This window comes from Sus scrofa, chromosome 14 (genome assembly GCF_054392235.1).
Source record: "Sus scrofa isolate SSC_HxYL_T2T_F1_AM1 chromosome 14, Sscrofa_HxYL_maternal_Yorkshire_Landrace_v2.0, whole genome shotgun sequence".
In the NCBI taxonomy this organism is placed as follows: Eukaryota; Metazoa; Chordata; class Mammalia; order Artiodactyla; family Suidae; genus Sus; species Sus scrofa.
In genome coordinates this window covers 128,965,036-128,991,330 of record NC_139396.1, presented here as the reverse complement: position 1 = coordinate 128,991,330, position 26,295 = coordinate 128,965,036, and the positions used below count along the sequence as shown (strand labels likewise).

The 26,295-nt window shown below is 40.5% G+C and overlaps 1 protein-coding gene across 7 annotated transcripts in view; it reads right to left on the bottom strand.

Annotated features, from left to right (window-relative positions):
* LOC110255181 (cytochrome P450 2C19-like) overlaps nt 1–26,295 on the bottom strand; it is an 80,135-nt gene that overhangs the window by 13,038 nt on the left and 40,802 nt on the right. For 4 of the 7 annotated variants that reach the window (XM_084994992.1, XM_084994993.1, XM_084994997.1 and 1 more), the window contains exons 2-5: nt 25,727–25,889; nt 25,411–25,560; nt 2,722–2,877; nt 1,371–1,552 (exon numbers count right to left, since the gene is read on the bottom strand). In XM_084994992.1, the coding sequence (XP_084851118.1) occupies nt 1,371–1,552; nt 2,722–2,877; nt 25,411–25,560; nt 25,727–25,889 (651 nt within the window). Of the gene's footprint in view, nt 1–1,110; nt 1,126–1,370; nt 1,559–2,721; nt 2,878–25,410; nt 25,561–25,726; nt 25,890–26,295 lie in introns of all 7 variants that reach the window. The other 3 variants (XM_084994995.1, XM_084994996.1, XM_084994994.1) reach the window with 2 other exon arrangements.

The following is a 26,295-nucleotide window of genomic DNA, read 5'->3' as shown; positions in this document are numbered from 1 at the left end:
TTACCTAAAATTCATCTGGAAGTTCAAGGAACTCAGACTAGACAAAACAATCTGGAAAAATAACAACAAAATTAGAGGACTCACACTTCTCAATTTCCAAGTAAACTAGATGAGATCCTGCTGTGCAGCATGGGGAACTATGTCTAGTCACTTATGATGGAGCATGATAACATGAGAAAAAAGAATGTATACATGTATGTGTAACTGGGTCACCATGCTGTACAGTAGAAAAAAATAATGTAGTGGGGAAATCAAAGAAAATAAATAAAAATTTTTAAAAAACTGCAAAGCTAGTAATTAACACTACAAGATATGCCATTGCTATAGCTATTGACATTCTATAATGATTTTAATTTTTTCTATTATAGTTGGTTTACGGGATTCTATCAATTTCTACTGTACAGCTGAATGACCCAGTCACACATATCATATACTTTTCTCACATGATCCTTCATTATGTTCCCTGCTCTCAGACATGTATCTTCAACTCCCTATCTATGCCAATTCACTTTATGCTCAATTAAGGCTCCTCTCTTCCATCCACCTCCTCTTCTCCATCATATGCCCATGTATACAGCATTATACATACAGCCTTCACCCATCTGAAATTCCCTCCCTTGTCTTGCAATGCAAATATATTAATATTTATTTCCAACCACTGGCCATGCAGGAAGCCTAGCTACATTAAGTCATCTTTGCATTTTTTCTCTTTCCTCACCCTTTCTTTTTTTTTCTTTTCTTTTCTCTTTTGCTTTCTAGAGACACACCTGTGGCATATGTAAGTCCTCAGGCTTAGGTCGAATCAGAGCTGAAGCTGCCAGCCTACCCCACAGCCACAGCCACAGCAGATCCAAACAGCGTCTGCAACCTACACCATGGCTCAGGGCAACACTGGATCCTTCACCCACTGAGCAAGGCCAGGGGTTGAACCTGTATCCTCATGGATTCCAGCTGGGCTTGTAACCTGCTGAGCCACAGGAGACCTCCTCCGTGTCTCTTACAGTGTGTGCAATGATCATACCCATCTTCATACTACAGCATAACTTTGCATTTTCTCACTGGTTTCTAATTGTTTACATACTACCTGGCATTTGCCTAAGTTCTCTTCATGTCATTCTGTCTCTCCTTAGGTAGATTATGAGTGTCGAAAGAGTAGAATCAATATCTTCAACTGATTTAATCATTAAATATTATCTCTTTCATAATGCTTCCTGTAGATCCATGCACACAACAGTACGCATTCATGCATACTTAAGATGCTTGTCAGCATCAAAAGCTAGCCCAGTGAAACATCCCTGATAAATACTAAACTATGCAATGAACCATAAAATGCACAAAATCAAGTAACTGAGCTGTCATTAACATGGTACCTGCTCCATCTTGATCAGGAAAAAATCAATCAAGTCCTGAGGGTTGTTAATGCCCAGGGATGCTTGGTGTTCTCTGGTTTTCTCCAAAGTGTAACTTCTCATTTGAGCAAAAGTTTTAAGGAATGTGTTATAACTTCCTGGGAAATAATCAAGGAGAACAGGGAATATGTTGCAGACCTGGAAGAGAAAACAAGAGTCTATTAAATAAAGAACACTTCAGGAAGACTTAAACACTATATGCTCAGCCTGGTGAATAACTCTGTTAAAGTATCAATATAACATGGTCTTTGTAGTGAGGGGAATATTTATTTCACAATACACAATTTTCTATGCTGACGGATGTATTTAAGGGAGAAAATGAGGACAAGGGATCAAAGATAATTATCATTTCCTATACTCATACTTAATGTTTATAGTATAAGAGCATTTAGATATGAATCTTTTCATGATTTGTACAACAATTTCCCCCTACAGTCATGACACGTGGGATGGCATGAAATACAATAATTCCCATTTGTAGATGACAGTAGACTTTAAAGGAGTTTAGGCAAATTGATGTAGAGCACAGAGCTGGTCCCTGATGTTTAGTACCTTCCAGAATAATATCAGTATTTTACAACTGAGAGGGTCCAAAAGATACCATGAAACACAACTCAAAATTTTATGTATTAAGTAGCCATACACCAGAGCAATGAAGTGATGTCTCTTAAGATCACACCATCATCCTTTAGGCAGAATGCAAAACATGTCAGCTTAGTCCAGGGTACAATTGAGAAGTTTGTTTATAGCTCCTCCACCCCCCCCCCAAATTTATTCTCTCATCCTCAATGCAATTACCTCATCAGTTAGGATGCCAACCGAAGCCTTAAACTCTCCTGATTTAGTCAGGGCGCCCTGGCAGCACTCTCCCTCTGGAAGGAGACAGTCTCTTCCTTCCTAAATGCAGATGTTTCTACCAAGGAATGTGCTGAAGAAGGCATTAAATGGTGATTGGTGACAAGACGTGTGGGTAATGGAAGGCTTTACAGAAGGACCAAGAATTCCTTCTATTGCTGTGGTCATGCTGAGGGGAAGTTGCCAGAGTACTTTATGGAAACTGGGCTTTGGAATTTAGTGGAAAAACCACTGGACCAGAGAAAATAGGACAGAAATGCAGTGCTGTACTCTGGGCATGTATTTTCCTGTCTATCATGAGAGGGCTCAGCCAAATGTGTTCTCCATGGTGCTGAGCTCTGGGCAGGATGGTGATCACACACTCACTTCACAGCTTGGTGCATAGAGAGATTTGGACTTCGTGGAGAAAAGAGCATAAATGGCTCTTTGAGAAGCAAGGATCTTGGCCTCCCCTGCCTCCACGGAGAGTTCAGAATCCTGAGGTTTTCCTTCACTTTTTCCGTTAGGTTTAGAAAAGTCTGCTCTTTATAATCAAAGCAGTTCTGGTAAATAATGGAACTGATCACATTGCAGGGAGCACAGCTCAGGATAAAAGTGGGATCACAGGGTGAAGCTGAAGAATCAGAAACAATTGAAACACACCATTAAAACATACACATGAAACACACTGTCTTTGAGATAACAAGTAATGATGATGTTAGAAAAAAGTTCAATCAATCTCTTTCCTACAAATTCCCTTCAAAACAAATATTCCACATGCCCCGAATCAACACCTTGCTTTTATCTTCATCTGAAAAGACCCTTTTAACCTGGCTAGGTATACCATGTTTTTTAGAAAAATATTCAATTCACAACCACTGCCTCTACTTGTACTCTTTTCACACTGGGTACCTGTGAATTTGAAAATATAAAGAAGAAAACATTTTCAAATGCCATTTTCATATCGTTTAATAACTAAAATTGTAAGTGCTGAATAGCATCTGTCTGCAAAGCTGTATAAAATTAAGCAGTGATACATAAATAAAGAGAATAGTTAGAGACAGCAAAATCAAGACTTGTGTTGAACCAGCAGAGGAAAAATGAAGGAGAGAGAGATGGTACATGAATTCATGTATTTGGAAAGAATAAAGGGAAGTATCCATGCTGTTTGAGAAGAAAGACTAATACACACAACACTTACCATAAATTGGATTTTTGTGTAAAGTCAAAAGAATGTAACATTTTTATTTCAAATGTAAACTCCAGGTAAGTGAAACAAAAAAGGTAAAGTGATGAACATGGCTCTTTTATGTTTTCATTTCAATGTTTAAAAATATTTCCTTTCCTAAGAAGTAAATGTCCATCATTTCCAATAACCACAGAAATACATTTATTTGATTTATTGGGCAAAGCTGCCTTATGTGAACTTCTGGGTACTGTTATGCATAACCATCAAGAGCATACTATGGTTTAATACATTTGAATTTTTGCATCCTTTAGATCAACTTTTTCATATTTCCAGCAAAGAAATTACAGTAGAGGAAAACTTGTCCCTTTTTTGCAGGGGGGGTCTATGAAATAAAATTGTTGCAATCAAATCATCAATGAAAATTATATTGAGATCCAATTATTATATTGAGATCCAATATTCACATCTATAGACGTAATTAAGGATTACTTAAATCAACCACACAGTGGCAACGTCACCTTAGAGAGATGGTGGTTAGGCCGTCCCAGCCCTCATTCTCCCATAGAAGCACTGGTTTAGCAATGATATTTGGGCTAAAAATTTCTCTATGAGATTTCCAGAATCCTTTAAGAAGTCATTGTAATATAGGCAAGCTCAAAGCTGAAAAAAAATGATAAAGTTGATAAGACAGCAATTTCCCTTTAGACGCATCACCACCTCCCTCAATCTGGAAAAACTCCATGCTGGAAGAGTGCCCATTCTTACCACTCCTATTCAACACAGTACTATAAGTCCTAGCCTGAGTGATCACACAAAGAAAATAAAAAGTATCCAAAGGAAAATGTTTTTAAAAAAATCTATTTGCAGTTGCAATGATCTTATATATAAAAGCCCCTAAAGATGCCCCCCAAATTTAAAACTAATCAATGAAAACAACAAAGTTGCATGATATAAAATCAACATACAGGAGTTCCCGTTATGGCCCGGAGGGAACCAACCCGACTAGTATCCATAAGGACACTGGTTCAGTTGCTGCTCCTACTCAGTGAGTTATGAATCATGCCTTGCTGCAAGCTGTGGTGTAGGTCGCAGATGAGGCTCAGATCTGGCATTGCTGTGGCCACAGCATAAACTGGAAGCTGCAGCTCCAATTCGACCCCTAGCCTGGGAACGTCCATATGCCATGGGTACGACTCTAAAAAGGAAAAAGAAAAAAAAAAAAAACACATACAAAAATCATCTGTGTTTCTATATTACCAAGAAACTCCATGAAAAAAATCCCATTTTAAAAAGCAACAAAAACAACACTTAGGAATAAATTTAACCAAGGAAGTAAAAGCTCTGAACGTTTTTCTCTCATAAGATCTTAATGAAATAAAGAAGACACAAACAAATGGAAAGATATACAGTCCTCACAGACCAGCATTAGTACGCTTAATAGGTCCTTATTACTAAAAGCCATCTATAGAGTCAATATCATTTCATTCAAAATTCTAATAGTTTTTAAAAATAGAAATATGAAAACAAACCTAAAATACATATGGAACCAAAAAAGGCCCCAGATACCCAAAGAAGTCCTGAACATGAAGAAAAAAGCTGGAAGAGGACAAGATGGCTGAGGAGTAGGAGGACACGCTCGCCCTCTCCCACAAACACAACAAAAAAAGCACATCTACAGAATAAATGACTCGCACAGAACAGCAACCAATCGCTGGCAGAGGAACCTAAATTCCAATAACGGCAAGAAATTCGTGACATTATTGGGCAGAACGGGAGAAAAGAGGAGAGTGAGAGAAGGTGAATCCGAGCGGGACGGGCGCTCCCGAAAGGGAACTGCGGAGGAGAAAGGGATCCCGCACCCTGGAAAGTCACCTACCAGGCGAAAGATCAAACGAACCGGAGGAATCTCCAGATGCAGAGAAGAGTGTAGCAGTAAGTTGGAGTACGGAAAAGCCGATCAAAAACCCAACGGACCATCTGAACTATGGGCACAGTCACCAAAAATTGAGATGCCTGGGTGGGGGCTGGGCACCGAATCCTCGGCTCCAGAGGTTAGTCCCCGGGAAAGGTCCGGGGGACGACTGGGTGGGGGCTGGGCACCGAGACCTCGCTTCTGAAGGTTAGTCCCTAAGAGGGGGACGGGGGACGCCTAGGTTGGGGGGCTAGGCACCGAGACCTCGCCGCCGAAGGTTAGTCCCTGAGAAAGGGACCGGGGGCGCCGCCTGGGTGGGGGCTGGGCACCGAGACCTTGGTTCCAGAGATTAGTCCCCGGGCTATGGGGGCGGGGCAGAGCGGAAACTGCTTGGGAGGTCTAGAAACCATTTGACGGGGCAGAGACTGCCTGGGAGACTAAAAAACAAAGCTGTCGCAGAGGAAGGGAGCAATACTCCAGGGGCGGGGAAGTGGAAAGCCACATCAGAGGGAACCTGGGAGAAGAGCCTGGTCTGTGCCCGTGCTGGGGAGGGGAGAAAAGAAGGGGTGGGTCCCCATAGAATACCCCCCACGCCACAGCAAGCTTACAGGCCCGCTAGCTAGCTGAAAACTGTGTTTCCCAGTGCATCCCCTCCCCCCACCCCCGCCACGCCCTTTGCGCTCAGGGACCTGGGGCTGCCTGCCATCCAGGAGGGCTGGCCTCAACAATTGCCTGAAGCCTACCACCGCAGGGGCTGTCCCTGCACAGGCCTGCTTGCCCTTTGGTGGGGCTACACTTCCGCAGAGCAGCACCAAACACCACCAGCCCCCGAGAAAAGGCCTGCAGCCCAGAAAAGCTAGAACAAGCTTAGCCAGGCTGTGAATAGATCGGCCTAATTCTCTGACGGTTTTTCTGAGTCGGGTTGCTCCGGGGAGGAGCCTCTTCAGTTTCCAACGGCCCTGCTACCCGCCCAAGCCCCCAGGGGGTGCCCCACTCCCGTGAAATAACTGCTCAGCACCACCAGCCCCCTGGAAGAGCCCCTGCAGCCCAGAAAAGCTGCAACAAGCTCGGCCAGACTGTGAAAAGATCCGCCTACATTCTCAGGCTGTCCTTCTGAGTTGGGCTGCCCTAGGGAAGAGCCTCTTAGGTTCTCAGTGACCCAGATAGCTGCTCCAGCCCCCAGGGGGTGATGCACCCCTAAAGAGCAGCTGTCCAACACCGCCAACCCCCTGCAAGAGCCCCACAGCCTAAAAACACCAGAGCAAGCTCTGCATGACCAAGTGAAATCTGCTACCATCGTGGTGTGGACCTCCCAGTCCTGTCTGCCCTCAGGAAGCCCTCCTTTGCTTCAAAGAGACCCTGTTAGCCCCATCAACACTCCAGAAAAGCCACACTGCCTCAAAAAAGATTGACCAACAACGCCAGCCCTCAGGAAATATTCCACGGCAGTGACAAGGCAAACACTGTCCCATCACGGGCAGTACAACTCCCTCAGGAGAAAGAAAACAACAAGCAAGATGAAGAAGCTGAGAAACCACTCCCAGTCAAACCAACAGGAGAACTCACCTCAAACAGTCAACAATGAAACAGATCTCTGCAGTCAGACTGACCTGGAGTTCAAAAGAGAAATACTGAAAATACTGAAGGAATTAAGAGAAGATATGAACAGTAATGCAGATACCCTCAGAAAGGAACTAGAAAATATAAGGAGGAGCCAAGAAAAACTAGAACATTCATTTGCAGAGATGCAAACTGAACTAGGGGCAGTAAAAACCAGAATGAATAATGCAGAAGAACGAATCAGTGATATGGAAGATAGAATAATGGAAATCACTCAATCCGGTCAACAGACAGAAAACCGAATCAAAAAACTGGAAAGCAATATAAGAGACCTATGGGATAATATAAAGCGGGCCAATCTACGCATAATAGGAATTCCAGAAGGAGTAGAAAAAGATAAGGGAATGGAAAATATATTTGAAGAAATTATTGCTGGAAACTTCCCAAATCTAAAGGATACTGGATTCAAGATACAAGAAGCACAGAGGGCCCCAAACAAACTGAACCCAAACAGACCCACACCAAGACATATCATAATAAAAATGGCAAAAGTTAGTGATAAAGAGAGGATCCTAAAGGCAGCAAGAGAAAACCAGAATGTTACCTACAAGGGAACCCCCATAAGAATATCAGCTGATTTCTCTACAGAAACACTACAGGCCAGGAGGGAATGGCAAGAGATATTTAAAGTGCTCAAAGGAACAAATATGCAACCTAGAATACTCTATCCAGCAAGAATATCATTTAAAATAGAAGGGGAAATAAAAATTTTTCCCAACAAACAAAAACTAAAGAATACAGCAACACAAAACCCAGGTTAAAGGAAATGTTGAAAGGTCTTCTCTAAACCAAAAAGAAAGGAAGGAAAGGGAAGAAAAAAGAAAAGAAAAAAAAAAGAAGAAGAAGAGGAAGAACTAGGACTGAGGAAACTGCAATCAGAGAGCAGTCACTCAAATAAGCCAGCATATAGATTTAATCATGAACATGCTTCAAACAAAATAAAATTAAAAAGAAAAAAATAAAAAAGAGTCATCAAAAACATAAAATGTGGGCAAGGGATGTCAGGAGGTAAATAACCCTTTTTGTTTATATGTATGTCTCTCTTCTTAATTTTAATATAGTAATGAAGTGTTTGAACTTACAGGACCATCAGGGTAAAACACACATTTATGGGAAGGGGTTAGCATACTTAAAAGACAGGGCAACCACAAGCCAAAACCAAATATTGCATCTGCAAAAAATGAAAAAAAATTACACTCAAGCAGATAATAACAGGAGACCATCCAACCAAAAAAAAAAAAAAGAAAGGAAGAATGGAGAACCATAGAATCAACTGGAACATGAGGTTCAAATGGCAATAAATAATCATCTATCAATTATCACCTTAAATGTCAATGGACTGAATGCTCCAATCAAAAGACACAGAGTGGCTGAGTGGATAAAAAGGCAAAAACCTTCAATATGCTGCCTACAAGAAACTCACCTTAGGACAAAAGATACATATACATTGAAAGTGAAAGGGTGGGGAAAAATATTTCACGCCAATACACATGACAGGAAAGCAGGAGTCGCAATGCTCATATCAGACAAAATAGACTTTAAAACAAAAGACATAAAGAAAGACAAAGAAGGACACTATTTAATGATTAAGGGATCCATCCAAGGAGAGGATGTTACTATCATCAACATATATGCCCCAAATATAGGAGCACCCAGATACATACAACAAATATTAACAGACATAAAGGGAGATATTGATGAGAATACAATCATAGGAGGAGACCTAAATACCCCCCTCACATCAATGGACAGATCCTCTAGACAGAAAACCAATAAAGCAAGAGAGACCCTAAACCAAACAATAGAAAAGTTAGACTTCATTGATATCTTCAGGACACTACATCCAAAAAAAGCAGAATACACATTCTTCTCAAATGCTCATGGAACATTCTCAAGAATCGACCACATATTGGGACACAAAGCGAATCTCAATAAATTTAGGAGCGTAGAAATTATCTCAAGTATCTTCTCTGACCACAATGCCATGAAATTAGAAATCAACCATGGGAAAAGGAAAGAGAAAAAACCTACTCCATGGAGACTCAACAACATGCTATTAAAAAACCAATGGGTCAATGAGGAAATCAAAAAGGAAATTAAAAACTACCTGGAAACAAATGATAATGAAGACACAACCTCTCAAAATCTATGGGATGCTGCGAAAGCAGTGCTCAGAGGGAAATTTATAGCAATCCAGACCTTTCTCAAAAAAGAAGAAAGATCCCAAATGGACAACTTAACCCTCCACCTAAACGAATTAGAAAAAGAAGAACAAAGAAGTCCTAAAGTCCTCAGAAGGAAGGAAATTATAAAGATCAAAGAAGAAATCAATAAAATAGAGACTCAAAAAACAATAGAGAAAATTAATAAAACCAAGAGCTGGTTCTTTGAAAAGGTGAACAAAATTGACAAACCCCTGGCCAGACTCACTCAAAAGAGGAGAGAAAGAACCCAAATCACCAAAATTAGAAATGAAAAAGGAGAAATCACAACGGATACAGCAGAAATAAAAAAACCATAAGAGAATACTATGAACAACTGTATGGCAACAAGTTTGACAATCTGGAAGAAATGGACAATTTTCTAGACTCTTACAGCCTGCCAAAACTGAATCAAGCAGAAACAGACCAACTGAACAGACCGATCACTAGAAATGAAATTGAAGAGGTCATAAAATCACTCCCTACAAATAAAAGTCCAGGACCAGATGGCTTCACAGGTGAATTCTATCAAACATATAAAGAGGAATTGGTGCCCATCCTCCTTAAACTCTTTCAAAAGGTTGAAGAAGAAGGAATACTCCCAAAGACATTCTATGAGGCCACCATCACCCTCATTCCAAAACCAGACAGAGATACCACCAAAAAAGAAAACTATCGCCCAATATCATTGATGAATATAGATGCAAAAATTCTCAACAAAATCTTAGCCAACCGAATCCAACAACATATCAAAAAAATGATACACCATGACCAGGTTGGGTTCATCCCAGGTTCACAAGGATGGTTCTACATACGCAAATCAATCAGCATCATACACCACATTAACAAAAAAAAAAGGTCAAAAATCATATGATCATCTCAATAGACGCAGAAAAAGCATTTGACAAAGTCCAACATCCATTCATGATCAAGACCCTCGCCAAAGTGGGTATAGAGGGAACATTCCTGAACATAAACAAAGCCATTTATGATAAACCCAGAGCAAATATAATCCTCAATGGGGAAAAACTGAAAGCCTTTTCACTCAAATCTGGAACAAGACAGGGATGCCCACTCACACCACTGCTCTTCAACATTGTTTTGGAAGTCCTGGCCACAGCAATTAGACAAACAAAAGAAATAGGAGATCCCGTCATGGCACAGTCGTTAACGAATCCGACTAGGAACCATGAGGTTGCAGGTTCGGTCCCTGCCCTTGCTCAGTGGGTTAACGTTCCGGCGTTGCCGTGAGCTGTGGTGTAGGTTGCAGACGCGGCTCGGATCCCGCGTTGCTGTGGCTCTGGCGTAGGCTGGTGGCTACAGCTCCGATACAACCCCTGGCCTGGGAACCTCCATATGCTGTGGGAGCTGCCCAAGAAATAGTAAAAACAACTACAACAAAAGACAAAAAGACAACAACAAAAAAAAAGAAATAAAAGGCATCCATATAGAAAGAGAAGAGATCAAACTGTCACTGTATGCAGATGACATGATACTATACCTAGAAAACCCTAAGGACTCAACCCCAAAACTCCTTGAACTGATTCATAAATTCAGCAAAGTAGCAGGATATAAGATTAACATTCAGAAGTCAGTTGCATTTCTGTATACCAGCAATGAAACATTAGAAAAGGAATACAAAAAAATGATACCTTTTAAAATTGTACCTCACAAAATCAAATACCTCGGAATACACCTGACCAAAGAGGTAAAGGACCTATATGCCGAGAACTATAAAACTTTAACCAAAGAAATCAAAGAAGATGTAAAGAAATAGAAAGATATTCCATGTTCCTGGACTGGAAAAACCAATATTGTAAAAATGGCCATACTCCCCAAAGCAATCTACAGATTCAATGCAATCCCTATCAAATGACCCATGACATTTTTCACAGAACTAGAACAAACAATCCAAGCATTTATATGGCACCACAAAAGACCCAGAATCACCAAAGCAATCCTGAGAAACAAAAACCAAGCAGGAGGCATCACTCTCCCAGACGTCAAGAAATACTACAAAGCCACAGTCATCAAAACAGTGTGGTACTGGTACCAAAACAGACAGACAGACAGATCAATGGAACAGAATAGAGAACCCAGAAATAAACCCTGACACCTATGGTCAATTAATCTTTGACAAGGGAGGCAAGAACATCAAATGGGAAAAGGAAAGTCTATTCAGCAAGCATTGCTGGGAAACCTGGACAGCTGCATGCAAAGCAATGAAACTAGAACACACCCTCACACCATGCACAAAAATAAACTCCAAATGGCTGAAAGACTTAAATATATGACAGGACACCATCAAACTCCTAGAAGAAAACATAGGCAAAACACTCTCTGACATCAACATCATGAATATTTTCTCAGGGCAGTCTCCCAAAGCAATAGAAATTAGAGCAAAAATAAACCCATGGGACCTCATCAAACTGAAAAGCTTTTGCACAGCAAAGGAAACCCAAAAGAAAACAAAAAGAGAACTTACAGAATGGGAGAAAATAGTTTCAAATGATGCAACTGACAAGGGCTTAATCTCTAGAATATATAAGCAACTTATACAACTCAACAGCAAAAAAACCAATCAATCAATGGAAAAATGGGCAAAAGACCTGAATAGACATTTCTCCAAAGAAGATATACAGATGGCCAACAAACACATGAAAAAATGCTCAACATCGCTGATTATAAGAGAAATACAAATCAAAACTACCATGAGATACCACCTCACACCAGTCAGAATGGCCCTCAAATAATAAATCCACAAATAACAAGTGCTGGAGGGGCTGTGGAGAAAAGGGAACCCTCCTGCACTGCTGGTGGGAATGTAAACTGGTACAGCCACTATGGAGAACAGTTTGGAGATACATTAGAAATCTATACATAGAACTTCCATATGACCCTGCAATCCCACTCTTGGGCATCTATCCGGAGAAAGCTCTACTTAAAAGAGACACATGCACCCACATGTTCATTGCAGCACTATTCACAATAGCCAGGACGTGGAAACAACCCAAATGTGCACTGATAGATGACTGGATCAGGAAGAAGTGGTATATATACACAATGGAATACTACTCAGCCATAAAAAAGGATGACATCATGCCATTTGCAGCAACATGGATGGAACTAGAGAATCTCATCCTGAGTGAAATGAGCCAGAAAGACAAAGACAAATACCATATGATATCACTTATAACTGGAATCGAATATCCAGCACAAATGAACATCTCCTCAGAAAAGAAAATCATGGACTTGGAGAAGAGACTTGTGGCCTGATGGGAGGGGGAGGGAGTGGGAGGGATCGGGAGCTTGGGCTTCTCAGACACAACCTAGAATAGATTTACAAGGAGATCCTGCTGAATAGCATTGAGAACTATGTCTAGATACTCATGTTGCAACAGAAGAAAGGGTAGGGGAAAAAACTGTAACTGCAATGTATACATCAAAGGATAACCTGACCCCCTTGTTGTACACTGGGAAAATTAAAAAAAAAATAAATAAAACCACCTGTACGGTTAAAAAAAAAAAAAAGAAAAAAGTTGAATGCATTAAACTTTCTGGTTTCAAATAAAATTCCAGAGCTAAAAAATCAAAACAGCAGTGTAGAGACCAAGTAGAAGTAGACATAGAGACCAAGAAACAGAATTGAGAGCCCAGAAATAAACTTGCATATGAGGTATCAACTAATACTTGAGAAGGGAGTCAAGAATACTCACTGGCAAAAGGATAATCTTGCCAAGAAGTGTTATCCTGTCTAGAGCAGCCTGCTTTGTGGCCTTAAACAAGCATTGTACCCCTGTTTAATCACTAAGGAAGAGAATGTATTTTAAAATTAAAATGAGTGGGAGGGACTGGGAGTTTGGGGTGAGTAGGTGCAAACTATTGCATTCGGAATGAATAAGCAATGAGGTCCTGCTGTACAGCACAGGGAACTCTATCTAAGCACTTGTGATGGAACATGATGGAGGACAATGTGAAAACAAGAATGTATATATGTATATAAATGTATAACCAGGTCACTTTGCTGTATAGCAGGAATTGACAGAAACCTGTCAATCAACTGTAATAAAAGCTTTTTAAAAATTAAATTGAAATGGAGTAATTGGGTTTTATGATTTTTAAATGGGGCTGATGGCCCTTGTGGAGCTGGTTTCAGACACATTTCCACATTACTAAGAACCTGCATTTTCTAAAGTTACTCAGTCTCAAGTTTCTCAGACCACTGGGCCTTCTTGACACAATATCTACTAGCAGCTACTGCCTGCAACTATGGGCTCAAGGTCTCCCCTTACAACTATGCAATCATTTCAGACTCAAAACCAATCCTTCCTTAACAAATATCCTTACTTCATGCATCTTCAGTTGTAATTCTTGACAAACAACTTACACGTTTTTGTGGGTTTTGTTTTACAACCCTTCCCTATTTTGTAATCTGGCAGAACACAATTCAAATGCTTCTTAAATCTGTCTGCCTCAGATAATAGTCCTCAGCTTGGCCCTAATAAGACTGTTTTCTATTCCAGTTTTAATTACCTCCATTCATGAATAGATTCCAGATACATATGACATTTTAAATACAGCTGACCCTTGAAAATATGGGGGTTAGGGGCACCAATTTCCTGCACAGTCAAACTCCATGCACAACTTTAGAGTCAGTCCTCCAAAACCACAATTTCAATCAACCAGAGGTCATACACGACTGCATCTAAGTGATCCCACAGTTCAAACCCACATTACTCAAGTGTTAAACAGATATACTACACACAATGGAATGTTCTTCAGCTATGACAAAGAAGGAAATCCTTACATTTATAACAACATGGATGGATCTTGAGCATATTATGCTAAGTGAAATAAGCCAAAGGGAAAAAGGCAAACAGTGTGTAATCTCACTTACATGTGGAATCTAAAAAAGCCATAGCTGGAGTTCCCATGTGGCTTAGTGGGTTAAGGATCCAGTGTTATCATTGCTGCAGCTTGGGTTGCTGTTGTGGTGTGGCTTTGATTCCATGGCCTGGGTACTTCCACATGCTGCAGGCAAACAAACAAACAAACAAACAAACAAACAAAAAAAAGCGCCAAACTCCTAGAAACGGAGAGTAGAAGGTTGGTTACCAGGGGCTAGGGAATATGGGAAATGGAGAGATATTGGTCAAACAACACAAACTTTCAGTTAGGAGTGAAAAAGGTCTAGGGGGCTAATGCACAGAGTTCTCTTTAAAGTTAACATTACTGTTAATCATATACCTGAAAGGTGCTAAGGGAATCAATTTTAAATGTTCCCCAAAGAAATATTACTTATATGACCTGAAGGGGTGTTAGACAATGCTATTGTGGTAATCATATTGCAATATTAAGTGTATCAAATCAACATATTTTATATCTTAAACCTACACAATGTTATATATCCATTATAGCTCAGTAAAGCTGAGGGGAAAATCCTGAGTGTAGATTACCTACTTTCAAGAAAGGTGATGGGTTAATTTCTACCTGGACATGCAGGTATAATTCCAGCCACAATGTAGGGAAAATGGGTGTGCCTGCAGAAAACTGCATCTATAGTTCACCCTTGTCCTTTATCTGACTGTGATTTTATTGGAGCTGTATGAAAGAATATATCAATTATCAATAACCGATAGCAATGCAAAATCATTCTTGTCTATAAACAGGGAGTAGAAGCTCTCTATTCTTTTTTATAATGATTTTTATTTTTTTCTATTCTAGTTGGTTTACCGTGTTCTGCTAATGTTCTACTGTACAGCAAAGTGACCCAGTCACACATGTATACATGTATATACATTTTTCTTTTTCTCACATTATCCTCCATCATGCTCCGTCATGAGTGACTAGATAATAGTTCCCAGTGCTATACAGCAGGATCTCATTGCCCGTCCATTCCAAAGCAATACTTTGCATCTGTTAACCCCAGACTCCCAGTCCATCCCACTCCCTTCCCCTCTCCCCTGTTAACCACAAGTCTATTCTCCACGTGCATGAGTTTCCCTTCTGGGGAAAGGAAAGGGCCATATACTAGATTCCAGATAGAAGTGACGCCATATGGCATTTGTCTTTCTCCCTTTGACTTATACCTCGCTTAGTATGAGAGTCTCTAGTTCTATCCATGTTGATGCAAGTGGCATTATTTTGCTCTTTTTCGTGGCTGAGTGGTATTCCATTGTGTATAGATACCACATCTTCTTAATGCAGTCATCTGTCGATGGCAAGGTCTCTGTTCTGTCCAGTAGATGTTCACATGACTGTCCCAGCTAGTTTTTCTTTGTTTGAACACTCATGTCAGTCATCCTGTACATAAGTTTACACCTTTTTACCTTTCTTCTCCTTTGAACTGATAGTAACACCTTATTACAAATAGTTGTAAATGACTTCCTCATTAATGAATTAAAAAATATCTTTAGCTTTGTTCATTTTTTATAAAGTACAAGAAGAAATCCAAATGGGCAACAAGTATATGAAAAGATGCTCAACATCACTAATCATATTTTGTGCTGGCCTCAGTCTAGCAACAAGCATTGCTATGTTTGGACCCCAGCCTTTGTGATTCTTAAAATGACTCCAAGAAGCCCTTCAGCAATAATCATCTGGAAACTTTGAAAAATAGGTGTTTATTATCTATAAGAGCTGGAAATGGGCAACACACCTGGGGACACTCTGTAAGATTGTTAAGCGGAGAGAAATGGCTCCCAATTGGGCCTGGGCTTCTGCTCTCAATGGGGTAAAGTGTCAAGGCCCAGGGTTTTGAGGGTCCATTGCTGGTGAATTTAAAACATATGAGCAGGAAATTAAAGCTCTAGAAGAGAGAAAAAAGAAAACCCAAAAAAACAAGCAGTGCAAACCGTCAGTAACTGAAATCACCAAGAACAAAGGCGCCTCAGCTGGGGGAGCTATTTATCTAGTCCTGTGGCTCCCATGTGCTTGTTTGAAATTGCTATTTTTGGAAGAGATGCTGCTTTGAAATTGTTGCCTTGGCAATAAAAGATTACATCAGGCACTTGCATTACAAAAAAGAAAAATGAATATGACTGGGTTTACACTTCACATTAGAAAATGCAGATCAGGAGTTCCTATCGTGGCTCAGGGGTTAACGAATCTGACTAGGAACCATGAGGTTGCGGGTTCAATCCCTGGCCATGCTCAGTGGGCTAAGGATCTGGCGTTGCCGTGAGCTGTGGTGTAGGTTGCAGATGTGGCTCGGATCCTGCATTGCTGTGCTTCTAGCGTAGGCCGGCGGCTACAGCTCCAATTAGACCCCTAGCCTGGGAACCTCCATATGCTGTGAGAGTGGCCCAAGAAAATGGCAAAAAAAAGACAAAAATAGATAAATAAAAAAATTTTAAAAAAAGATCTTCAAAAAAAAAAAAAAAAGAAAAGAAAATGCAGATCAAAAGCAATGAGAATTTGAGTTCCCTGGTGGCCTAGTGGTTAAGATTCTGGCATTGTCACTCCTGTGCCTCAGGGTCAATCCCTGGCCCAGGAACATATGCATGCCACAGGCATGGCCAAAAGAAAATTAATTAGGTATCACTTCACATGTGTTAGGATGGCCATTATCAAGAAGAAAGAGAGAAGGAAAGTGAGAGTGAACAGGATGAAGGGAGGAAGAAAGAACAAAAGCAAGGAAGAAAATAACAAGTTTTGGAGAGGGAGAGGACAAACTTAACTCTTGCATACAGCTGGTAGAATGTCAAATGGTTCGCTATGAAAAGCAATACAGTGGTTCCTCAAAAAATTAAAAGAAAATTACCATATTGCCAAGAAATCACACTTCTGAGGGATTTTTGTGATTTTTGCTGTTTTTTCTTTTATGTCTTTTTAAGGCCACATCCATGGCATATGGAAGTTCCCAGGCTAGGGGCTGAATTGGAGCAATAGCAACTCCAGGATCAAGATGCATCTGTGACCTATGCCACAGTTTGCGGCAATGCCAGATCCTTATCCCATTGAGTGAGGCCAGGGATGGAACTCACATCTGGTTCTTAACCCACTGAAACACAACAGGAACTCCCATACTTCTGAGTTTTTACCCAAAGAGCTGAATGAGGACCTCAAAGAGATATTTGCACTCCTGTGCTGACAACGGCCAAGAGATGGAAACAACCTAAATGTCCATCAGTGATTAATAATTAAGGAAAATGTGGAAGAGATCGGCCAACAGGGTAGAGCAGAGGAGCCTAAGCTCACCTGTGCTAATGGACAAACCAAAAATTACAATTATTAGTGAACAACCATCTGTGAAAAAGACCAGAGCCTACCAGAAAACATCTTCTACAACTAAAGATATAAACACGGACCCACAAAGAGATGGGTCCATGAGGCAGAACCTTCAGGTAACATTTACTGTTTACTACAACCCTGGTATAGTGAAATTCCATACATGCATGTGGATGACCCTTAAAGAGCAGAATCATTACAATTTCAGCAGTTCTCCCCAAGGAGTGACATATCTGAGCCCCACATCAGGCTTGCCAGCCCAGTGGCTCTGAGGCATGAATACAAGCCCCTAGAATGTTTGGATTTGAAGGCCAGGGAGGCTTACTTTCAGTAGACCCAGAGGGTGGAAGGAAATAAAAACTCCACTCTTAAAAGGACACACATAAATCATCACATGCTCTCTGGGATGCAGGGCACAGGAAGTAATTTGAAAGGAGCCTGGGTCAGACCTACTCACTGATATTGGAGAGACTCTTGAAAAGGCAGGAGGTATCTGGAGATCACCCTGGAAACAAAAAGTCACCAGCCACAGCCATTTCTCAGAATTCCTTCTCCACATAGATACTGGTGCTGTCAAGTACCACGTTGGAATCCTCCTTCTAGCTTATTAGGATCAGGGCCTAGCCCTGCCCTTCTCAACAGCCCATAGGCACCAGCACTGGGATGCCTCAGGCCAAGCAATTCACTGAGTGAGGACACAGGCCCACCCATCAGCATAGAGGCTGCCTGAAGCCTTTCTAAACCCCACAGCAACCCATGGACACAGTCCTCCACCTAGACAGCCTAGAACCCGGCCCCACACATACTTGCACAGGCACTAGGATAGGACCCTGAAGGCCCAGTTGCCAGAACCCAAGGACACAGCTCAGTACCCCAGTGGCTAGGCAGTGGTCCCAGAAACTGTGGCCCTGCCCACCAGCAAGACTGCTCTAGTCTCTCAAGCCTCAGGACCAACCTTATCCACCAGCATGTAGACACCAGCTCAAGGACCTTGACAGACCCACAGCTTGCACAACAGAAATCTGGCATCTGTGCTAGGATGAGCTGAGCAACAGCCCCACCAAACAGTGAGCCTGTGTTAGCTTGGGACCAGCCTCATGCACCATAAGCAGACACCAGTCATAGGACAACCATAGCCCCACAGCCTACAGAGACACACACGCAAACTGAGAATGACAGGATGGAACATGGTCATCAATGGAAAGGGAAATCAAAAGGAAACTGGTGTATCAATACTAATATCAAACAAAATTAGTGTTTACAACAAAGAAGTGATAGGAGAAAAAGGACATTACATAATCATCAAAGGATGAATTCAAGGAGAAAACAGATAGCTGTAAATATATATGTGCTCAACATAGGATAGCCTAAATCCATAAGGAAGACATGAACAGACATCAATGGGGAAAATGACAATAACACACTAAGAGTAAAGGACTTTAGTACCTCCTCTACATCAATGGATGTGTCGTCCAGACAGCATATGAAAAAGAAAACACTAGCTTTAAATGATGCATGATACCAGATGGGTGTAATAGATATACACAGAACATTCCATGCAAAAGGAGCAGAATACACATTCTTTTCAAGTGTACCCAGACCATTCTTCAGGATAGATCACATGCTAGGCCACAAAACAAGTATCAGAATTTAAGAAAATCAAAATAATATCAAGCATCTTTTCCTACCATAGCATTATGAGAGTAGATCAACTATAGGAAAAAACTGCAAAAAACCCCACATGAATACATGGATGCTAAACGATATGCTACTAAACAACAAATGGATCACTGAGGAAATCAAAGAGGATATCGAAAAATACTTGAAGAAATGTGGGAAAAAAAAAAAAAGACAATGACCTAAAATCTATGGGATATAGAAAGAGCAGTTCTAGGGGACAAGTTTATAGCAACACATGTTTATCTCAGGAAACAAAAATAATCTCACATAAACAACCTAAGCTTACCCTTAAAGAACTCATAAAAGTAGAGCAAACAAAACCCAACATTAGTAGAAGAAAAGAAGTCAGAGATCAGAGAAGAATTACAGAGAAAGAGACTAAAAAATAGTAGAAGAATCAAGGAAGTTACAAGCTAATTCTTCGAAAAGATAAACAAAATAGGTAAATATTTAGCCAGATGTATAAAGAAAAAAGGTAGATGTCCCAAATCAGTAAAATCAAAAATAAAAAGGAGAAATTACAATCAACACCATAGAAATACAAAGGATTGTAGGAGGTTATTATGAATAATTACATTGCCAAAAAGAAAAAAGGACAACCAAGAAGAAATGGGTGAATCCTTAGAAACTGACCAATGCCCAAGATTGTACCAGGAAGGAACTGAAAATATGGGCTTGGATTTACTATATGATATGCATGTGTTTGGTGGGTCATTATGTATTGTCATGTAGGTATAGACTTACCTGTAGTGTGAATACGTAGGCTTGATTAGAGCTACTGCGAATTGGGAATAGATCAATTACCAGTGATGACCTTGAATCAATAATAAGAGAAATTTCCAAAACCATAAGAGTCCATGATCAGACAGCTTCATAGGTGAATTCTACCCAACGTCTAGAGAAGAATTAATACCTGTCCTCAAATTATTCCAGAAACTGCAGAGGAACAAATGCTCCTCTCCTCATTCTAAGGCAAACATCACACTAATACCACATCACACAAAGATAGCACAAAAAAAAGAAACGTACAGGCCAATGTCACTGATGAATACAGATGTAAAAAGCCTCCACAAAATATTAGCAAACTGAATCCAACCATACATTGAAAGGATCACATACGGTATAATCCAGTGGTGTTTATCTCAGGGACACAGGACAGGTTCCATATCTGCAAATCAGTCAATGTGATATACCACATCAACACACTGAAGAATTAAGACCATAAGATTATCTCAAGAGATGTAGAAAAAGCTTTTGACAAAATTCAACATAGATTCATTGATAAAAACTCTCCACAAAGTGGGTACAGAGAGAACATCACTCAGCACAATAAAGTCCAGAGCTAACATCATAGTCAATGGTGAGGAGTTCCTGCTGTGGCACAGTGGGTTAAGACTTCGACTCAACAGCAGGAGTAGCTACAGAGGAATGGGTGAGATCTATAGCCCAGTGCAGAGGGTGAAAGGATCCAGCGTGCCAAAGCTGTGACATAGGTCACAGCTGCAGCTCACATTCAATCTCTGGCCCAGGCATTTCCATATGCCATGAGTGCAGCCATAAAAAAAATAATGGTGCAAAGTTGAAAGTGGTTCCCCTAAGATCAGGTTCAAAACAAGTAAGCCCACTCTATCAACAGAGTATTGGCAGTCCTGACCATAGAAATCAGACAAGAAAAAAACCAAGGGAACCCAAATTTGAAAGGAAGAAGTAAAACACTTTGAACTGTTTGAAGTTCACATGATCCTATAGCCAGAAAAGCCTAAAGATGTTACCAAAACCTATCAGAAATCATCAATGAATCCAGTAAAGGTGCAGGATACAAAATTAATAAACATATTTCACATGCATTTCTCTTCTTTAAAAACAAACTATCAGAAAGAGAGTAAAAAAATAATCATCCCACTTTGAATCCCATCAAAAAGAAGAAAATATCTAGAAATAAAATTATCTAAGGAGGTAAAAGATGTGTAATTGGACAGTTTCCATTGTGGCTCAGTGGTAACAAAGCCAACTGGTATCCATGAGGACCCAGTTTCGATCCCTGGCCCCACTTGTCAGGCTCAGGATCTGGCATTGCCATGAGCTGTGGTATAGGTTTCAGATGAGGCTCAGACCCTACGTTGCTGTGGCTGTGGTGTAGGCCAGCAGTTGCAGCTCCCACTCAACCCCGAGCATGGGAACTTCCATATGCTGTGGGTGTGGACCTAAAGAAACAAACCGAAACAACAACAACAACAACAAAAGACATATACTTGGAAAACTATAAGACACTGATGAAAGAAACTGAAGATGACACAAACAGATGGAATGATATACTGTGTTCATGGACTGTTAAAATAACCATAAAACCAATGCAATCTACCAATTCAGTGTAATCCCTACCAAAATACCAATGGCGTTTTTCACACAACGAGAACTAATAATTGTAACAATTCGTGTGGAAACACAAAAGATACCAGAAAGCCAAAACAATCTTGAGAAAGAAGGACAGAGCTGGAGGTATCATGCTCCTTGACTTCACACTATATAATAACAAGCCACAGCAATCAAAACAGTATGGAACAGACACAAAAACAGACACATGGATCCATGGAACAGAATGGAGAGCACAGAAATAAATCCACACAACTATAGTCAATTAATCTATGACAAAGGAAGCCAGAATATACAGTACTGAAAAAACAGTCTCTTCAATAAGTGGTGCTGGGAAAACAAAACAGCTCTATGCAAAACAATAAAATTGGAACATTTCCTCAGAGTGCATTCAAACAAACTCAAAATGAATTAAAGACCTAAATATGAGGCTGCAAACCAAGACACTCCTAGAAGAAAATGTAAGTATAATACTGTTTGACAAATCACATTGACATATTTGGGGGGATCTGTTTCCTAGGCAAAGGAAACAAAAGCAAAACTAAACAAATGGGACATAAAATGGGACCTTAAAAGCTTTGCACAGCAAAGGGAGTCATCGACAAAAAGAAAAGACAACCTTCAGAACAGGAGAAAATATTCGCAAATAATGTGGACGAGAAAGGGTTACTTTCAAAAATATGTTACCTACAAAGATATATTTATTATATAGACATATAATATCCAAAATATATAAACAACTTATATAACTCAATAACAAAAAACAAACCCAATTCAATTAAAAAACAGGCAGAAGTCCTGAATAGACAGTTTTCCAAAGAAGACACGCAAATGGCTACTAGGCACATGAAAAGATTCTCAATGTTGATAATCATCAGAGAAATGCAAATCCAAACCTCAATGAGATATCACCTCACACCTGTCAAAATGGCTGTCATGAAAAGACCACAGATACCAAATGTTGGAGAGGCTGTCAAGAAAAGAGAATCCTCACACACTGTTGGTGGGAATGTACAGTGGTACAGCTACTGTGGAAAACAGGATGGAGTTTCCCCCCAAAAGGAAAAACAGTTCTATAATCCAGCGATTCCACTGCTGGGTATATACCTAAAGAAAAGGAAAACACTAATCTGAAGAGATATATGCACCCCATTTTACATAGTATCATTTACAATAGTCAAGATACGGAAGCAACACAAGTTGGGCTCAACAACAAGACTGGAACCTGAGCACTCAAGCCAAAACTTGTCCAGAAGTTACCTTTGCTTCATTTTCATGCTAAAATTCCCTCCGTAAGAAAAGGGAACCCTCCTGCACTGGTGGTGGGAATGTAAGCTCTTACAACCACTGTGGAGACCAGTATGGAGGTACCTTAGAAATCTATACATAGAACTACCATATGACCCAGTAATCCCACTCTTGGGCATATATCCAGACAAAACTTTCCTGAAAAAAGACACATGCACCCGCATGTTCATTGCAGCTCTATTCACAATGGCCAAGAGCTGGTAACAACCCAAGTGTCCATTGACAGATGGTTGGAATACTACTCAACCATAAAAAAGAATGAAATAATGCCATCTGCAGCATCATGGATGGAACCAGAGACTCTCATCCTGAGTGAAGTCAGTCAGAAAGAGAAAGACAAATACCGTATGATATCACTTTTTTCTGGAATCTAACATAAGGCACTAATGAACCTTTCCACGGAAAAGAAAATCATGGACTTGCAGAATAGACTTGTGGTTGCCAAGGGGGAGGGGGAGGGAGTGGGGTGGTTGAGGAACTTGGGGTTAACAGACACAAGCTATTGCCTTTGGAATGGATTAGCAATGAGATCCTGCTGTGTAGCACTGGGAACCCTGTCTAGTCACTTATAATGGAGCATGATGTGTGAAAATAGAATGTGTACATGTATGTGTAACAGGGTCACCATGCTGTAGAGTAGAAACAAATTGTATTGTGGAAATAACTATTAAGAATATTAATTAATAAAACATTTTAATTAAAAAATAAAAAAGAAATAAAATCCCCTCCCTAGTCAGAACTTAAGACCCATTCACATAACACGCAATATATGATGAAGCATGTTCCCAAACTGTGCTTGTGTGAGATTTTGCCCCCTCTTTACATATAATGACAACACCTTCCTGCTGGAAGATCCATCCCCTGCCCTAATAAAACAACTAATCTTTCCTTGCTCAGGCTGCCACAGTGTTGAGAAATGACTCCCTGTGGTCTCCTTACTTGCTGCAAATAAAACCTTTGCCTTGTGCAACAACTAATCTTGGTGTCATCTCTGATTAAAAACTCACCAAAAAGTGAACTCCATCTGGTTTGGTAACAGAGTCACAGTTCAGTGGGTACCGAGTGCACCATGAAAGACGAAACGTTCTAGAGATCTGTTATACAACAGTGTGATTATAGTTAATACTCAACACAGTAGTGTTCGCTTAAGAGTTTGTGTAGATGGCAGATCTCATGTTATATGTTTTTTACTATAAGTTTTCTGAAAGTGTTGGGAACAAATGGTAGGTCAGAGAATAAAAGAAACATGTAGAGTTTGTGGCTTCTATGCCATGCTCTTTTAAGCATTCCTGGGCTCAAAGTCTTTTTTTTAATTTTATTTTTATTTACTTATTTTTTAATCTTTTTAGGGCTGCACCTGCCGAATATGGAGGTTCCCAGGCTAGGGGTCAAATCAGAGCTGTAGCCTCTGGCCTACACCACAGCCACAGCAACACAGGATCCGAGCCACGTCTGCAAACTACACAAAGCTGACAGCAACACCGGATCCTTAACCCACTGAGTTGGGCCAGGGATCAAGCCTGTGTCCTTGTGGATGCTAGTCTGATTTGTTTCTGCCGAGCCATGATAGGAACTCCCTCAAAGTCTTAAAACAACTTTTATTTTAGATGGATGGGTAGAGGGTAATCTGGAAAGCCTTGGACACTTTTTTGTCTCTATGAGATTCACAGGTAAAATCTGATTTTCCGTCTTTCATTTCACTTAATGTAGAAGAAAGAATTTTAACCCAGTACAATTTGTAATAAGAGCTGAAAATCAGAGTCATTGCAACACTAGGTAATGGGAGGTAAATAATTACCGTACATTTGTTACAAAAATCCAAAAGGATGGGGCAAAGTTTGCAAATGGTAAGGAGAGTCAAAGTCCACTTGGAGAAAACAGGAGAAGCAAGTGTTGATAATGCTGAAATCTAGTGAAATAAAACATTTTATAACTTGGTATTTTGCAGAGTTATAATGTAGCAAATATTTATTCAAAGTTTATGTCAATATAGAGAGTAGTGCTTAACAAGAAATAACGAATGCTGATATTTTTAAATAGTGCTGCCTTTGTAGAGAAATCATAATTTATGAGAATTTCAGTAAGATATCCCTAAATGATCAAAACAGAGATGGGGTTACTCTTGACCAGAACTGTATGCCTAGCCTCATGTAAGTAACTCTCTGACATGTCTGTGAGGCTGAACATGTATATACAGTCCAATGAAGTAAACCCAAGTCACTTGTTTCCTGCTCTGTAAGGATGTGATGAGGTCATTCCCACCCTGTCTGCTTAACCAGTATTCCCTGGGGAAATGTTCTGGAATAGATCATCACATTTACATTATAGGAAAAACATTGTTCTCTAACTCTTTCAGGAAATGTCTCAAACTATAATTTGTGAATCCTGGATTGAAAACACACAAAGGTCAGGGTAAAGTACGATTAAGTGACCCTTGTACCCACACGGTGCGCACTATCAGGGGTGGACACACACAAGAAGCACAGATACTCAAAAGCCCCCTTGGCTCTGCTTCACACCCTCCCTCCTCCACACGAGGGCTGACAACCACAGCCTATATGGAAGACGTGGCTGCCCCTGAAATGTTTCCAAAGACGTCACAGGAGAGAGCGCGCATCTGTTAAGGTCACAGTTACAGAGCACAGACTCACCCACCATTGGTTCTTCTCAACTCCTCCACAAGGCAGAGGGCTTCCTCTTGAACTCTGTCCTCAATGCTCCTCTTCCCCATCCCCAAGTTCTGCAGCATCATGAGGGAGAAGCGCCAGATCTGCTTCCATCTCTTTCCATTGCTGAACATGATTCCTACCGGGAGGGGAACCAAACAGGGAAGGCCTAGGCCATGAGGAGTGAGCTGACACTTGGAAGCCTCGCAGAAGGACTGAGCTCTGCTGGGAGGCTCTTCACATACCTCTCTTTCACCCACTCCAATCTTATTACCAATGCCAAACACGTGCACATGCACACTCACCAAGGCCTCTCCTAGATTTTTCATTCATTGGGTAACTGGATCTTCCAGAAAACTCCTCTCCAAGATGAATCAGGGCTTCTTTCACTCCTTCATATCCACAGAACACCACCACTGGCTTCATGCCAAAATACAGAGTGTATGCGGGGCCATAGGCTTTTGAGAGCTGGGAATGGAGATGCACGTAAGAGCAAAAGAAGTCAATATCTGATCATATATTGGGCCTGATGCAGAATGTATTATCATCCTACCATTGTGTCTTCATTCTTCCACATATATCCCAAACTATTTCTGAATTTAATACATAAATATGATGATGATGATGATATCTCCCCTGTGATGTGCCAGGCAATGGTCCAGGCAATTGGTACAAACTGCCATTAATCCCCATATGAGCACCTTCAGCAAGTTCCTTTTCCCCACATAAATTAGGGGCAATTCCTTGGTCAAGGAATTTCAACTAATATCCAACATCCCATGGATACTATATAGAGGATTCAAATCTCAAACCCTTATTCAACCTCTGATCCTTGAACAACATATCAATCCTTAAAGCCTGTCTTTGAAGAAAC